The sequence below is a fragment of the Garra rufa genome, chromosome 10, assembly GCF_049309525.1.
Source record: "Garra rufa chromosome 10, GarRuf1.0, whole genome shotgun sequence".
Lineage (NCBI taxonomy): Eukaryota > Metazoa > Chordata > Actinopteri > Cypriniformes > Cyprinidae > Garra > Garra rufa.
This window is the reverse complement of record NC_133370.1, coordinates 7,181,520-7,197,127: the sequence shown is the minus strand read 5'-3', so window position 1 is coordinate 7,197,127 and position 15,608 is coordinate 7,181,520. Positions and strand designations below refer to the sequence as shown.

Below are 15,608 nucleotides of genomic sequence, written 5' to 3'. Positions count from 1 at the left end.
TTACTTTAATTGTATAGGTTATATTTCAGATATTTATACAAATAATGTAGGCTACAAAAATTAATGTGATGTATTTTTAAAAAGTAGCCTGTTATATCTATTTATTTTTTCGCTTTAAATATTAATATTCATCAGTGCTACTATGTTTAATTTTAATGTTTTTTTTTATACAGTGGGTGGAAATATAATGAAAATATCAGAAGTTATTATTGTTGTCCAAGTTTAAAGGATATTTTGGTTTAATTGATTTATTGCAATTAATTAGAAATTCAACAAAGTGCAATTAAACTTAATGAAGCTTATAGTACATGTTTTTTTTTTATTTTTATTATGTCTCTTGATTGTCTTGCTTTCATTGGACTGATGATGAAGCAGCAGTGAGTCCACACAGTGGCCCTGGTGAACATCCGGGTTTCCCGCTGGCACCGCTGCTGTGGCTCTCAGGAGCCATTTTGGACGCCGTTCAGCTTTTCGCATGTCAGTCCCTCCTGCCCCCCACCAACTGCCCCGGCAGAGGGGGAAAAACACGCACCCGGACACACACACAAGGGGGCTTCGCTTCTACTCCAAGCGTCCAAACTCACGCTCCCACCGAGAGCTCGTCCACGCTGCTGCTGCTCGGTCAGAATGAAATGCTGGATGTTTGCGGCATCAGGGACTTTCTTTCCGGTCGGCGCGCTCCTGAGGGATACATTGTGTTGTTGTGAGGAGCTCCTGTTGTTATTGTAGCGGCGAAGAAGCGCGCAGGCCCGCGGCTCCTTCGCGTTCATGTGTTTCATTTCATTCTTAAATGCTTTCACGGCTTAAAGGACAACATTTATCGCCAGGATCCTCGAAGGAAGGAATATGTTTGCTACCTGGCTGACTTTTGCGCTCGTCTGGTGCACAGGTAAGGCGTTCGTCCACAGAGATTTGGTTCATCTTCAATCAAAACGATAGTATCTAATCATAGTGTGGTTGGCTGTGTTTCTATCTAGACAGCGTTGTAGTTCACACGCGATGCCCTAAAGTGCTATCTATGTAGGCAGCGCAGTAGGTTTCGAGACACAACCAGTGTTACCAAACCAATCCACTGAGTGTTTAGCTTCAATGTAAGACGAATTAGTTAATTTTTTCAACTCTTTTTGATATATTTCGTTATTTAGGTGTGATTCATCTCGAGTAGGTTGCTTTTCGAAGTTGCTTGTGTGATATTTCTGGTTGTTTAAAGGCACACAAAGAACAAAAGTAAAACAGCTGGTGGTTTGTTGAAACAATTGATCTCCACAAAACAACTTACGGTTTCGCCTCGTGTTTGTAACACTTACTTAACCAAATTCATTATTTTCTTTGCAGGTTAGATATGAAATACTAAGCATTTCTCATTTCTTTCGGTGGCTGGTTTTGTTGCCTTTAATATTGTGGGTACATTTAGTCCTTTATAATACGTGACCCTAGACCACAAAACCAGTCTGAAGTAAAAGCAGCATGTATTTGTAGCAGTAGCTAACAATACATTGTATGGGTCAAAATTATTTTTCTTTTATGCCAAAAATCAATTGAATATTAGGTAAAGATCATGTTCCATGAAGATATTTTTTAAAGTTCCTACCATAAATATATCAAAAGTTATTTTTTATTAGTAATTTGCATTGCCAAGAACTTAATTTGGACCACCTTTTCAATATTTAGATTTTTCCGAACCCTCAGATTCCAGATTTTCAAATAGTTTAATGATCTTAACCAAATATTGTCCTATCTTAACAAAGCATACATCAATGAAAAGCATCTGTGTATGACTGGTTTTATGGTCCAGGGGCACATATCTGTGATAATTTGTGGATAAACATCACCTGCCAAAAGGTACATTTATTTTATGTTATAAGCACTTTTTTTTTGGCATGAGCTGCCATGGCAGATTGCATATTTATTGTTCAAAACTGTAGTGCACTTTAACACAGTTTAAACAAAATCAGTTGTAATAAAAAGAATAATATTTTATGCACCAGTGTCAGTGGTGTCAATTAAAAAAAAATACATACAAATTATTTTGAAATCATAATAAAACCTTGATTTTTTTTTTTTACATTGGTCAGCAGTAGGACCAGTCTTTTTGTGTTTTGTCCTAGTGCTGATCATTGTGAAATAAAATACTAAAAAGAAGGATCATGGTTTTTATATAGACTGACGCACCAAAATAAAATATTAAGTGACAAATTAAAATAATATAAAAATAAATAAAACAAAATAAGTGCTATAATATCTTAAGCATTGGGTTTAATGTGTCAGAAAGACAAATAAAAATTGTTAACAATAATGGGATGAGCACTAAAATGTGACCCTGGACCACAAAACCAGTCATAAGGTTAAATTTGACAAAACTGAGATTTATACATCATATGAAAGCTCAATAAATAAGCTTTCTATTGATGTATGGTTTGTTAGGATAGGACAATATTTGACTGAAATACATCTATTTGAAATCAGAAATCTGAGGATGCAAAAAAATCAAAAAGACTGAGAAAATCACCTTTAAAGTTGTCCAAATTAGGTTCTTAACAATGCATATTACAAATCAAAAATTACATTTTGATATGTTTACAGTAGGAATTTTACAAAAAATCTTCATGGAACATGAACTTTACTTAATTTCTTAATGATTTTTGGCATAAAAGAAAAATCAAAAATTTTGACCCATGCAATGTATTTTTGGCTATTGCTACAAATATACCCCAGCGACTTAAGACTGGTTTTGTGGTCCAGGGTCACAAATGAGTTGTCATTAAAACGACTAGGCAAATAAAAATGTGTTTATGTTAATAACATGTTGGACTTTGGTTTAAGTGACAAAAAGGTGGTTAAAATATTATTTGGGTATAATAAAAGCATCTAGTTAACTAAAAAAAAGAGAATAAGTACAAAAACTAATAACAATAATTGATGTTTAGTAACATTATTATTTTATTGATCTATCTAGCCATGCATAACATGTGACATTGGACCACAAACTAGTCATAAAAGCTGAATAAGCTTTCCATTGATGTGTGGTTTGTTAGGATACATCTATTTGAAAATCTGGAATCTGAGGGTGCAAAAAAGTCAAAATACTGAGAAAATCACCTTTAAAGTTTTCCAAATTAAGTTCTTAGCAATGCATATTACTAATCAAAAATTAAGTTTTGATATATTTTCTGTAGAAGATTTACAAAATATCTTCATCGAACATTTTTAGCATAAAAGAAAAATCTATAATTTTGACCTATACAAGGTATTTTTGGCTACTGCTACAAATATATCTGTGGTTTTATGGTCCAGGGTCACTGTCCTTTTAAGTTCCCACTTTCGATTTCACTTTTAGTCCAATCTGTTTGTTTGACCAGCAGACAAAGTGTTGTGCTTTGCCCAGTTATTGATGTTGATGTATTGATTTTAATCATTGTTTTAGGGGAACAGTGAGGAAATCTTCTTATCCTAAAAGCTGATTTGTAATGGAGTCCCTTATGGGTCCCTGTGAGGAGGAAACCCCCCCCAAAACAAAAGGGTCTTTGATACACTCTCTAGGTGTGTGTGTGTGTGTGTGTGTGTGTGTGTCAGCTGCGGGGTGGTGATGGGGTAAAGAAAGGTAAAATCTGGTTACTTCGGCGTGAAAGCACACCACAGGGCATCTTAGAAATACACTTATACTGCGTGTATATGTGTAAATGAGGAAAGCGGAGTGCTGTGGGTTTAAGTTGGGGGCTGCTGATGTAATTCGCTCTTATCATGTGACACCCAGTATCAGTGACAAAGAAGCCATACATTGATCTATCAGCGAGTGTTTAGGCATTAAAAGCATGATCGACGTCAGCTCATAACATGAATCCTGGTGCTAAAGCTTCTGTAGCCCCTTCTCTCTTGATCCTGGGTGCTTTAGTGAGTAGGTGGGGTCACGTTTGCAGGGGGGAAGGGTGGCCGGTGGATGTACATCAAATTTAAAGGGACAGGGTTCTTTTTGTTTTGTTTTGTTTTTTTAAGGTATGCCATGAGTACAAACCTCCTTGCCTGTGTAGCTCATCGAACGTTGTCATAATCTGCTATTTTTCATAACAAACTGAAGAGAATTGCAATTAGTTCTAATGATTTTAGTAAAATTAGTTAAAATTATGAATAATAGTTGTCAAGCAATGAGTTTAGTTGTGTTTAAAATGACAAGGCAAATAAAATGTTTATGATATTAATAATAATAGATTGAGTTTTGGGTTAGTTGATATAAAAAAAAACAAATAAAAAAAGTAATTAATAATAATAAAGCATTAGGTTCAGTGCCAGCAGTGTTATATATATATATATATATATATATATATATATATATATATATGTTGAGAATTTGGTATAAGGGTGTCAGAAAAAAGTGTCAATAATTTGTGACCCTGGACCACAAAACCAGTCATGATGGCCAATTTTTTTTGGTAATTAAGATTTATACATCATCTGAAAGCTGAAGTAATAAGCTTTCCATTGATGTATTTTAATTAGCATTATGAATGATGATATTAATAATAGATTGAGTTTTGGGTAAGTTGATATCAAAAAGACAAATAAAAAGTAATAAACAATAATAATAATAGTAAAGCATCAGGTTCAGTGCCAATGATGTCCTGAAAAAAAAAAAAAAATACATATATAAATATATAATATAATAAAATATAAAATATATAATTTAAAAATTAAAAAAATATAAAATGTCTTTAAATGGCAACTGCTTAAATTGTATTGAAAGAATAAACACTACTACAAATTTTTTAAATAATTGTAAGTAGAGAATTGGATATAATGGTGTCAGGAAAAAAGATCAAAAGATCAAAACCAGTCATAAGGGTCAATTTTTTGTAATTAAGGTTTATACATCTAACATATCCTAATGATTTTAGGCATAAAAGAAAAATCAATCATTTTATTCATTTTGTATTTTTGGCTATTACCACAAATATACCTGTGCTACTTAAGACCACATTTAGTTTTTTTAGTTGTATTTAAAAAGCTTTGATTTAAGTGATTTAAATAATAATACATTAAAATAATATTAGATAAGCATTAGGGTTAGACTTTAAATTTGAAAGAAAGTCATGTTTTTTATTGTGTCAGAAAAACAGAAAATCTCAATTATTGTTATAATTATTATTAATTTGTCAAGCATTGTTTTCTGTTGTTTAAAAAGACAACGCAAATAAAAATTAATTACTAAAATTAAAAATAGGTTGAGCTGCTGGGAGAAGGGTGCACTGTAAACAAAATCTGTAGAAATTACAGTATTACTGGCAGCTGGTTGCCAGTAACTTACTGTAGATTTTAATTTATGCTATTTACTGGCAACAGTTTGTTCAAAGTTAATTGAACATTAAACATTAACAAGTCTTTATCTTTACAGAATAAAACTAAAATAACAGCCTCATGCAAAGCATTCTGGGAACCAAAATCTGAAGGAAAAAAACAGAAAAAGGTTGATGAAGGTTTCTGGTTCCCAGAATGCTTTGCAGTAGGTTGTTATTTTATAGTTTTATTCTGTAAAGACAAAGACTTGTTAATGTTTAAGGTTCATTTAACTTTGAACAAACTGTTGCCAGTAAATAACATAAATTAAAAATCTACAGTAAGTTACTGGCAACCAGCTGCAGAACTACAGCACATTTTTTACAGTGTGGCTAGCCAGGTTTACGTCAAATTTAAAGGGCCAGGCATTGTTTTTATTTGTTTTTTTTAATGTACGCAATGAGCAGAAACTCCTTGCTTGTGTTCCTGGTTCAACATTGTCATCATCTGCTATTTTTCTTTCTGCTCGCCTGTTGTGTGGATCTTACACTATGTAATCATCTCACAATCCTTGACCCAGTTCTTTGTGCAAATGTGTGCGGTGATGCACAGCGTTACGGCGTTGGTTATGCAAAGACGACAAGACGTGCCTTCTGACAGCTGATCTGACATCTGGATTTGATTTGGTGGTTTTCTTAAAGACCACAGAAACTCAGTTCACAGGTCTTAAATCATCTACCCATGAAGCGTGTGGTTTGTGGCTGTGTGTTTTGGTACGGAGGTTTGATGGCTAGCTGAACACACACTGGGGTTTCTGATGAGGGGGTTTTAAGTGCTTGAACATCTCATTAGGTTTTGAGTGATGGGTAAATGTTGCTTGTGATCTTATAAAATCTTTTGCAACTGAACATTTTCTTATTTAACCACAAAACCAGCCACACTTTTAATGTCTCATGCATAACCAAGCAGATAGCATATATTTTAAAGATGCACAATGAAAACATTATTTTTTTTGTCATTTGCATACATCTTTTACTTGTATGTTTTGTTTTCTAATGCTCTTTTATAAAGAAGTTCACTTCCAGAACTAAAATGAACAGATAATGTACTCACCCCCTTTTCATCCAAGATGTTCTTTCATTTGTAAAGATTTTTTTTTTTTTAAGGAAAACATTTCAGGATTTTTTTCAATATAGTGAACTAATATGGTGCCCCAAATTTGGACTTCCAAAATGCAGTTTAAATGTGGCTTCAAACGATCCCAGCCGAGGAAGAAGGGTCTTATCTAGCGAAACAATCAGTTATTTATTTTTTTATTACAATTTATATACTTTTTAACCTCAGTTGCTCATCTTGTCTTGCCCTGCCTGAACTGTTTTTTTTTTTTCTGGTTCAAGACCACTTAGGGTATGTCTAAAACTCAAGTCTCATTTTCTCCCTTAACTTCAAAATCAAACGTGTCTTTTTGTTAAGGGTTTGATCTTCTTTGTATGTTCACTTTGCAAACACTAGGTCGGTACTTCTGCAGTGATGTAGGATGGTTTTGAAATTATTTTTTTAGAGATGCACCGATTGCAATTTTCTTGGCCGATTCCGATTTTTCAGTAAGTGTGACCTGCCGATTCCGATTTTTGTTTCCGAAACTAATGAAAGCATAGGCCTATACAGAAATATTTTCTTTAATTAAATTTATTTTATAATAAAATACATTTTTAAACATTACAGGATCTTCTTACAACAAAATAAAGTGTTTTGTGCCTTCGAAAAAGGTATAAAATTAGTTCCTGTAACTAACATAGTATAGTTATACTAGCAAAAATCTTTTCCTCAATGTTTTTTTTTTATTTATTTTATAATAAAAGAAATGTATAAACATTACAGCATCTTCTCATATAAAAATAACTTTAACAAAATAAAGTGCTCTGAGCCTTGAAAACATTAGAAATAAAATATAAGTAACAACAGGCATACAAAAACCTACTTTTCTTCAATTAATTTTATATGGATTTTTTTTTAAACAATTACAGGATCATCTCACAACAATAACTTTAATAACAAAAAGTGCACAGTGTCTTCAAACAGGTAGAAATAACAATGCTAGTACTAAATGCTATTACTTGAGCATTAATGGCAATTTTTTCTTGATAAAAAGAAGCATTTCTACCTTGTCACAAGTTAATCCAGCGGTACTACACTTCGTAACATTAATTCACATATTTGCGCTACGCCACCGCATACAGCGTCTTCACACACAGATAGAACTTACTAGAGAAGTGTGACATAAATGCATCTGTAAATAAATACAAATTAAATTCACGTCGCGCACGCTTTAATTACCTTCAAATGTAACATGCTGGCTTCGAACTATTAGTGTGTGAAGAGGCTTTATGCGGTGGCATAGCGCAAATATGTGAATGAATGAAAGTGTAGTACATCAACGGATATCCCCTGCTCAGGGAGTAGAGAGCAATGAACACTGTGCAGGCACCATGTCAATCGGAACACAGTTCATTCACGGAGCTTACTTCTAAGAAGCGGGTTATCTGAATTAGGTGTGTTAACTAAGAGAGACATGCAAAATATGCAGAGCGGGGGGCGCGATCTACCACATGTCCAGCCAAGCTAAACAAGCGCGTTTCGTGGTTCCCTCACGTTGTATTTTGGCCTTATAAATGTTACAAACTGCGATCTTTGTGTCATCTTCACTCACACCAAAGACATGTTTACATGTGGCTGTGACGTAATTGCATGTGCCGCTGGCAATAAAGGAATCAGCTAGGAATCGGCAAGAGGAGAAATTGAACGGCCGGTCACCGATCTGGGCCGATCGTGCGAAAAATCGTCCGATTCCGATCAATAGCTGATCAATCGGTGCATCTCTAGATTTTTTTTAAGCTGAAGGAGAAAATAAGATGTGAGTAGTTTTTCGACATACCCTAACTGCCTTGAACTGGAAAAAGCAAAGTTCAGGCAGAGCAAGACAAGACGAGCATTTGAGGTTAAAAAGTATATCACTTATAATTTAAAAAAATATAAGACCCTTCTTGCTCGGCTGGGATCGTTTACAACCAGGGTATGTGAGCGGAGCTGAGTGCGAGCGGAGCGCGGAGTGGAGCGGTGTGATTTTGAATGGAGGGAGGAGCGGATTTTTGAAAAGTCGGAGCGTCGTGGTTTTCACTCGCTCCAAGTGCGCTCCACCATCGCTCCATCATAAGTACAATTCATGCCAACGGTCCGTAGTATAACTGCATAATAAGCAGGCATTCACATGTTAAACATTTAGCTTGATAGAGATGGATCACTCAAATCAGAAATAATGTGAATGGACATGAGCGGTAAATTATAGTTCACAAGGATTTAGTTTGTTCCATCTAGATACTGAATATATTCAGGTGAAAGCCTCATTTAAACATGTGCAGCACTTATTCACACGCAATCGCTGTGACAATAATGCATTAAAACAAATGTAATGGTATCCGATTTCGAATTATCAGAAATCTGTAAGAAATGCAGCGATCCATATGTAAAATAACTGACGAAAATGTAGTTATTTTCATTACAAACCTTGCACTGCATAAAGCATGCTGACAATGTTATTAGCTTGGTATGTGGTAGGTACAAAGTTTGCACACTATTCCAAACTCTCCTGTTGTTTTAATATGTGTTATGAACAGGACCGTTATATTTAAGTCATAAGGCTATTTCTGAATGTTTTGACGCGGAGCGAAGGCGGAGCGGTGTTTCTGATATCAGTGAGCGAGGAGTGGAGCGGGAGCGGAAAATTGTGAACCCGGAGTGGAGCTGGAGAGGAGCGATTATTAAATGCACTGAGCGCGGAGGGGAAATTGTTACCGCTCCACTCCGCTCACATACTCTGTTTACAACTGCATTTGGGATCGTTTGTGTTTAAGCTGCATTGTGGACGCTCAATCTCAGGGCACCATAGAAATCCATCTATAGACATGAACATCTTGGATGACAAGTACATTATCTGTAAATTTTTGATCTGAAAGTGAACTTCTCCTTTCATGTAAATACTGTGCATTAAAGCGATAGTTCACCTAAAAATTAACTTTTTCTAATTATTTACTCGACTTCATGTTGTTCCAAACCTGTATGAATGTCTTTTTTTATCTTGAACACAAAAGAAGATATTTTGAAGATATCCCATGCTATGGAAGTCAATGGGTACCGTCAACTGTTTGGTTAAGAAAAAGCATGTTTGAATCTCATTCTTTCTTTCTGTGTTTTTCTGTCAGGAGCCAGTCAGGCGGAGGTGGCAACTAGAGAGTGCGTCTACTACAATGATAACTGGCGGACGGAGAAAACCAACCAGAGCGGTTTTGAGAGGTGTGAGGGGGAAAAAGACAAGAGGCTGCACTGTTACGCCTCTTGGTTGAACACAACCGGAACCATCCGCCTGGTCAGAAAAGGCTGCTGGCTCGACGACTTCAACTGCTATGACAGGTAAAGATATCAAAATCTCACAATATGGTAATATCACGATATGAAGTCCTCAATACGATATTATTGTGATATGTATTTTTTTTTTAAACTACAAATGAAGACTTTGGGGGGGGGGGGGGGTGACATATTTTGTACTTTTTAAAGTTAAATTATTCTATGTAATGCTTTTTGAGAGTTTGAGAATTAAGATGTTCTTAAGAAAACTTAAGTCAGTGAATTGACTTTAAAGGGGACTCAACCCTCTTTTTATTAGTGGTATACTGTCTCAGTCTAAATTACATTCACACTGGTGTTTTAGAAAGCCAGACAAATTAGAATATAATAATGGTAACAACAACTAGAATTGTATATTATTATTCCTATGACAGTAATAGCCATATATTGTAAAGCAATTGCACTGTGAAATAAATAAAAATGAATATTTTTGCTTTACACTACAGTAGAGAAATTACAATGTCTTTCCTTATTTCTACAATTGAAGGAGATAATTTTTTTATTTAAACATCTGTACAGTTACTTATTGAAAACACTAGCTCTCAGCAATTCATACTACACTTTTAAGCTTTTATTTAGACTGAAAACTCCAGCTTCAGTGAAAACAGGCTGACAAAAATGCATCTCACTAGAAATCTTGTGAAATGCTGTAACCATCTGCCTGGAAAATAAAGCATTACTGGTGGACGTTGGGTTCCCAAACGCACTCTAAACTCACAGCACATGCAATAAATGAGTTTCCTGCATTCTCTGTGAATGGAGACGTTCTGGGGTGCAGAAAACAACGGATCACAAGCTGATCACCTGAACGAAGTACACGCTTCGCTATGAAATGTGCAGCCAAAACGAATGACTTGATGAAGGGATTAAGCCATATTGTGCTTTCAGTCAGTTGTGTCAATAGCTATCTATCAATTCATGCTAATAATGTTTGTAAAATAATATCATGTTGCTTTAAACTGTTGGGGAAAATTAAAGTGCTTTAATAGCTTTTTTTTGCTGGTTAAAAGTTGATGTAAATAATAACAGAAGTTTCATTTTTTTAATGGTTGCTGTTTTGAAACCAGCCATTTTCTCCAGCCCAAGACACAAATTTATATGACAAAATGCCAATGTGGGTCACATTAAACATTGATCAGTGAAGACTGGAAATATGTAAACTCTTTAGTTTTTTTTTGGTTTTCTGCAAACATCGAAGTTACCAGTCAGTGCCATTTTACAATGTCTATTTTGAGATCCACCTCTTTAATCACTGTTGTCTCTGTTTGTGTGAGCAGACAGGAGTGTGTGGCCACAGAGGAGAATCCGCAGGTGTTCTTCTGCTGCTGTGAAGGAAACTATTGCAATGAGAAATTCACACACCTGCCAGAAGCCATCGCTCCTGCAGGTAAACCAGCCTCCATATGTCACCTCACAGCTACGAGGCTCTGTTCTTCAGGTTCCTCTGGCCAAAAAATATCTGTATGCGAAATTTTGCAAAACGTTGTGAATAACCACAATTAGAAAACAAAAAATGGTTAGATAAAGCAAATGAAGTACCTTTATCCACTTTAAAAAACCTTTAATGCTTTGGAAAAGATCTGTGGAAATTAAAGGTTTTTATTTTATTTTAGCTTTTTATAGAACCACAAATGCCAATAAAGAACCTTCATTTTTAAGAATGTATGATAAATATTTACATTTGTTAACAAATGTGACCCTGGATCACAAAACCAGTCATAAGGTTACATTTTACAAAACTGAGATATATACATCATATGAAAGCTCAATAAATAAGCTTTCTATTGATGTGTAGTTTGTTAGGATAGGACAATATTTGGCCGAGATACATCTATTTGAAAATCTGGAATCTAAGGGTGCAAAAAAATCAAGATACTGAGAAAATCACCTTTAAAGTTGTCCAAATTAAGTTCTTAACAATGCATATTACTAATCAAAAATTACATTTTGATAGGTTTACAGTAGGAATTTTACAAAAAAAATCTTAATGTAACATGATCTTTACTAATGATTTTTGAAATAAAAGAAAAATCAATAATTTTGACCCATACAATGTATTTTTGGCTATTGCTACAAATATACCCCAGCGACTTAAGACTGGTTTTGTGGTCCAGGGTCACAAATAAATGATTGCAAATATAGTCCTCAACATTTGAAGTGGATCAAAAAAGTTGTAAAAATGGGTATTGTTTTGGTTTTAGGACAACTTTGGTGAAAGGTTTTGATCCACTTTAAATATTGACTACTGTATTATAATTAACTGTAGATATTGCAGATGTAAGAGTTAATGCATTAATATAAAATTGCAGCCATAGCTGTGTACCTGTATAATGGTTCAGATTTAAACAGTCTAAGTAATTTTCTTTTTTATTTCTGGTTTTGTGGTTTTATTTTATGCGCTTCATTTTTCACCTAATATTTCTCATTATGCTGTTAAGTTGACATTATATTGTGTGTTTTCTTACAGTAAAGATCCAGCCTCCTCAGCCGGGGCCGTCTCTGTTGGGTGTGCTGGTTTATTCTCTCCTTCCTCTCGCCATTCTCTGTCTGGCCCTGGTGCTCGCCTGCTGGACGTACCACCAACGAAAACCACCCTACAGACACGTCGACATTGGCCAGGTCTGACACCTATGTATATATTTGTGTCAGTTTTCAGAAAAATTTGAAGCATATTAAAACGATTTCTGAAGATTCATGTGACACTGACGACTTGAATAATGGAACTGAAAATTCAGCTTTGCATAACAGGAATAAGTTAAATTTGAACATATATTCACATAGAAAGCTGTTAATTTTAATTATAATAATTTTTCACAATATTACCATTTTTATTGTATTTATGGTAAAGTAAATGCAGCCTTTTCAAAAACATTTAAAAAGCTTTGCAGTTGTCTGAGTTTACACCTCAAGATTAATATTGGATTAAGCTTGTAGTTTTCTTTCAGATGAGTGATTGTTGAGAAAATTTTAATGTATATTTTGCAATTTTATGCAGTTTAGTCCCAAATATTACATTTTTACCACACACTCTATATTTCCTTTAAAATTTACTTTGATTAACTAATCAGATTGTTTCTTACCTGTCTTTATTTGTATTTACTTGATTAGGATGCTGGTCTTCCTCCACCATCTCCTCTGGTTGGCTTGAAGCCGCTGCAGTTGCTGGAGTTAAAGGCTAGAGGGCGCTTTGGCTGCGTGTGGAAGGCCCAGTTACTGAGTGAATATGTGGCTGTGAAAATATTTCCCATACAGGTAAATATTCTGCTCATGCATTTTGAAAAGAGCACTGCTTGTGTTTTTTTTTTTCCCTCAAAAATGCATTTTTGTCTATAGTGTTTGATTCCGAAATAATGTGTTTATTAACAGGACAAGCAGTCGTGGCAAAACGAGAGAGACATTTACCTCACAGAGGGTTTTAAACACGAGAATATTCTACACTACATCTCAGCAGAAAAACGCGGCACAAACCTTCAGATGGAGTTGTGGCTGGTCACAGAATTCCACGAAAGGGTCAGTGAGGGATTATTTTTCTCAAAATGTCTCTAGATAAATAACAAAACCTTATTGTGGGACCATATAATGTTTTAAATATGCTCCAAATAAAACTTTTCTATCTAAATGCATGCATATAAATGTTAATGGTTGCTATTCAGGTGCATCAATTCTGAATAAATAAAGAAAAACCAACAATAATCTGCACACTTAGTCAAAAATATAATTGCAAATTTACAGAAACAGTACATTTGTTAACTGTAAATATTGTTGCTTTTATGGTAAAGTGCTTGCGATGAAGTGTCTTTTAAATAAAGTTAATAGTTTGAATTAGTTTTTGTTTTCCATTTTATTTCAATTTTAGTTCATTTTAGTATTTTTTTTTTGTCTTTGTCATTTATATTAGTGTTTTTTTTTATGTCTGTATAGTTTTTTTTTTTTTTTTTTAAGTTTTAGACTTTAGAATTCAGAAATTCAAGCACTTTTTAATGACTTTCCAGCATTTACCATAACTATTCCTAGCACTTTAAAGCTCTAAAATTATCCAGTTTAAATGTTATTTTAAATGGGATGACCACAATATACTTTGCGGTAAACAGAGTAAAAAAAAAAATTGTCGGGAAAACATGACTAAAACGTTTTGTTTGTTTTGTTTTTTCATTTTGATTCAAATGCATTTTTTTATAAACACCATAATCTTTATTCACATTGCAGGGTTCACTAACAGATTACCTGAAGGGGAACCCAGTGAGCTGGCCTCAGTTGTGCCATATTTCGGGAAGTATGTCTCGTGGACTGGCGTACCTTCATGAAGACCTTCCTTATCGTGCAGAGGGACCCAAACCCGCAATCGCACACAGGTACACAAGCCAAAGCTTTTACAAGATCAATACATATTTAAAAGGAACCTGATCTTTAAAAGATATTTGTAAATGTTATGCTCTTGCGGTGCAGTGATGAGCAAGAAGTCGTCTGTAGACATTGGGTGATTTGAGGTTTGTTTTGTAGAGATTTCAAGAGTAAGAATGTCCTGCTCAAGATGGATTTGACCGCAGTGATTGCAGACTTTGGGTTGGCTGTCCGATTTGAGCCTGGGAAACCGCCTGGAGACACACATGGCCAGGTGAGTGTCTCAAAGATGAAGCCTAGACTTTGAATACATTCAAGTCTATCTGCCTCTTTATATCCATGCATCAAAGAGAATAGGAAAGTGTGTCCAAACTTTTGACTGGTTGTGTATATGCCCTAAAGTTATCCAAAAAAAAAACAAATCTTTCTTTACCAAGAAACACTTCTGTTTATATTGGGGCTGGTAAAATTAAATGTTTCTGAAAGAAGTCTCTTGTGCTCACCAAGACTGCATTATTTGATCAAAAATACTTTAAAAACAGTAATATTGTGAAATATTATTACAATTTAAAATAACTGTTTCCTATTTAAATATATGTTAAAATGTAATTTATTCTTGTGATCAAAGCTGAATTTTCAGCATCATTACTCCAGTCTTTAAGTGTCACATGAACCTTTAGAAATCATTGCAATATGTTGATTTGCTGCACATAAAAAAGTTTCTTAATATTATCAGTGTTGAAAACATTTCATATATACAGTGGGTACGGAAAGTATTCAGACCCCCATAAATGTTTCACTCTTATATGTTATAATGCAGCCATTTGCTGAAATCATTTAAGTTAATTTTTTCTTCATTAATGCACCACATATTGACAGAAAAACACAGAATTGTTGACATTTTTGCAGATTTATTAAAAAAGAAAAACTGAAATATCACATGGTCCTAAGTATTCAGAGCCTTTGCTGTGACACTCATATATTTAACTCAGGTGCTGTCCATTTCTTCTGATCATCCTTGAGATGGTTCTACATCTTCATTTGAGTCCAGCTGTGTTTGATTATACTGACTGGACTTGATTAGGAAAGCCACACATCTGTCTATATAAGACCTTACAGCTCACAGTGCAGGTCAGAGCAAATGAGAATCATGAGGTCAAAGGAACTGCCTGAAGAGCTCAGAGACAGAATTGTGGCAAGGCACAGATCTGGCCAAGGTTACAAAAAAAATTCTACTGCACTTAAGGTTCCTAAGAGCACAGTGGCCTCCATAATCCTTAAATGGAAGACGTTTGGGACGACCAGAACCCTTCCTAGAGCTGGCCGTCCAGCCAAACTGAGCTATCGGGGGAGAAGAGCCTTGGTGAGTGAGTTAAAGAAGAACCCAAAGATCACTGTGGCTGAGCTCCAAAGATGCAGTCGGGAGAAGGGAGAAAGTTGTAGAAAGTCAACCATCACTGCAGCCCTCCACCAGTCGGGGCTTTATGGCAGAGCGGCCCGACGGAAGCCTCTCCTCAGTGCAAGACACATGAAAGCCT

At 34.9% G+C, this 15,608-nt stretch overlaps 1 protein-coding gene across 1 annotated transcript in view; it reads left to right on the top strand.

Moving 5' to 3' along the window:
- The first annotated feature begins 846 nt into the window (after positions 1 to 846).
- acvr2bb (activin A receptor type 2Bb) overlaps positions 847 to 15,608 on the top strand; it is an 18,682-nt gene continuing 3,920 nt past the window's right edge. The window contains exons 1-8 of the mRNA XM_073848716.1: positions 847 to 889; positions 9,528 to 9,735; positions 11,007 to 11,116; positions 12,197 to 12,348; positions 12,838 to 12,981; positions 13,096 to 13,239; positions 13,936 to 14,081; positions 14,230 to 14,344. Of these exons, the coding sequence (XP_073704817.1) occupies positions 847 to 889; positions 9,528 to 9,735; positions 11,007 to 11,116; positions 12,197 to 12,348; positions 12,838 to 12,981; positions 13,096 to 13,239; positions 13,936 to 14,081; positions 14,230 to 14,344 (1,062 nt within the window). The remainder of the gene's footprint in view (positions 890 to 9,527; positions 9,736 to 11,006; positions 11,117 to 12,196; positions 12,349 to 12,837; positions 12,982 to 13,095; positions 13,240 to 13,935; positions 14,082 to 14,229; positions 14,345 to 15,608) is intronic.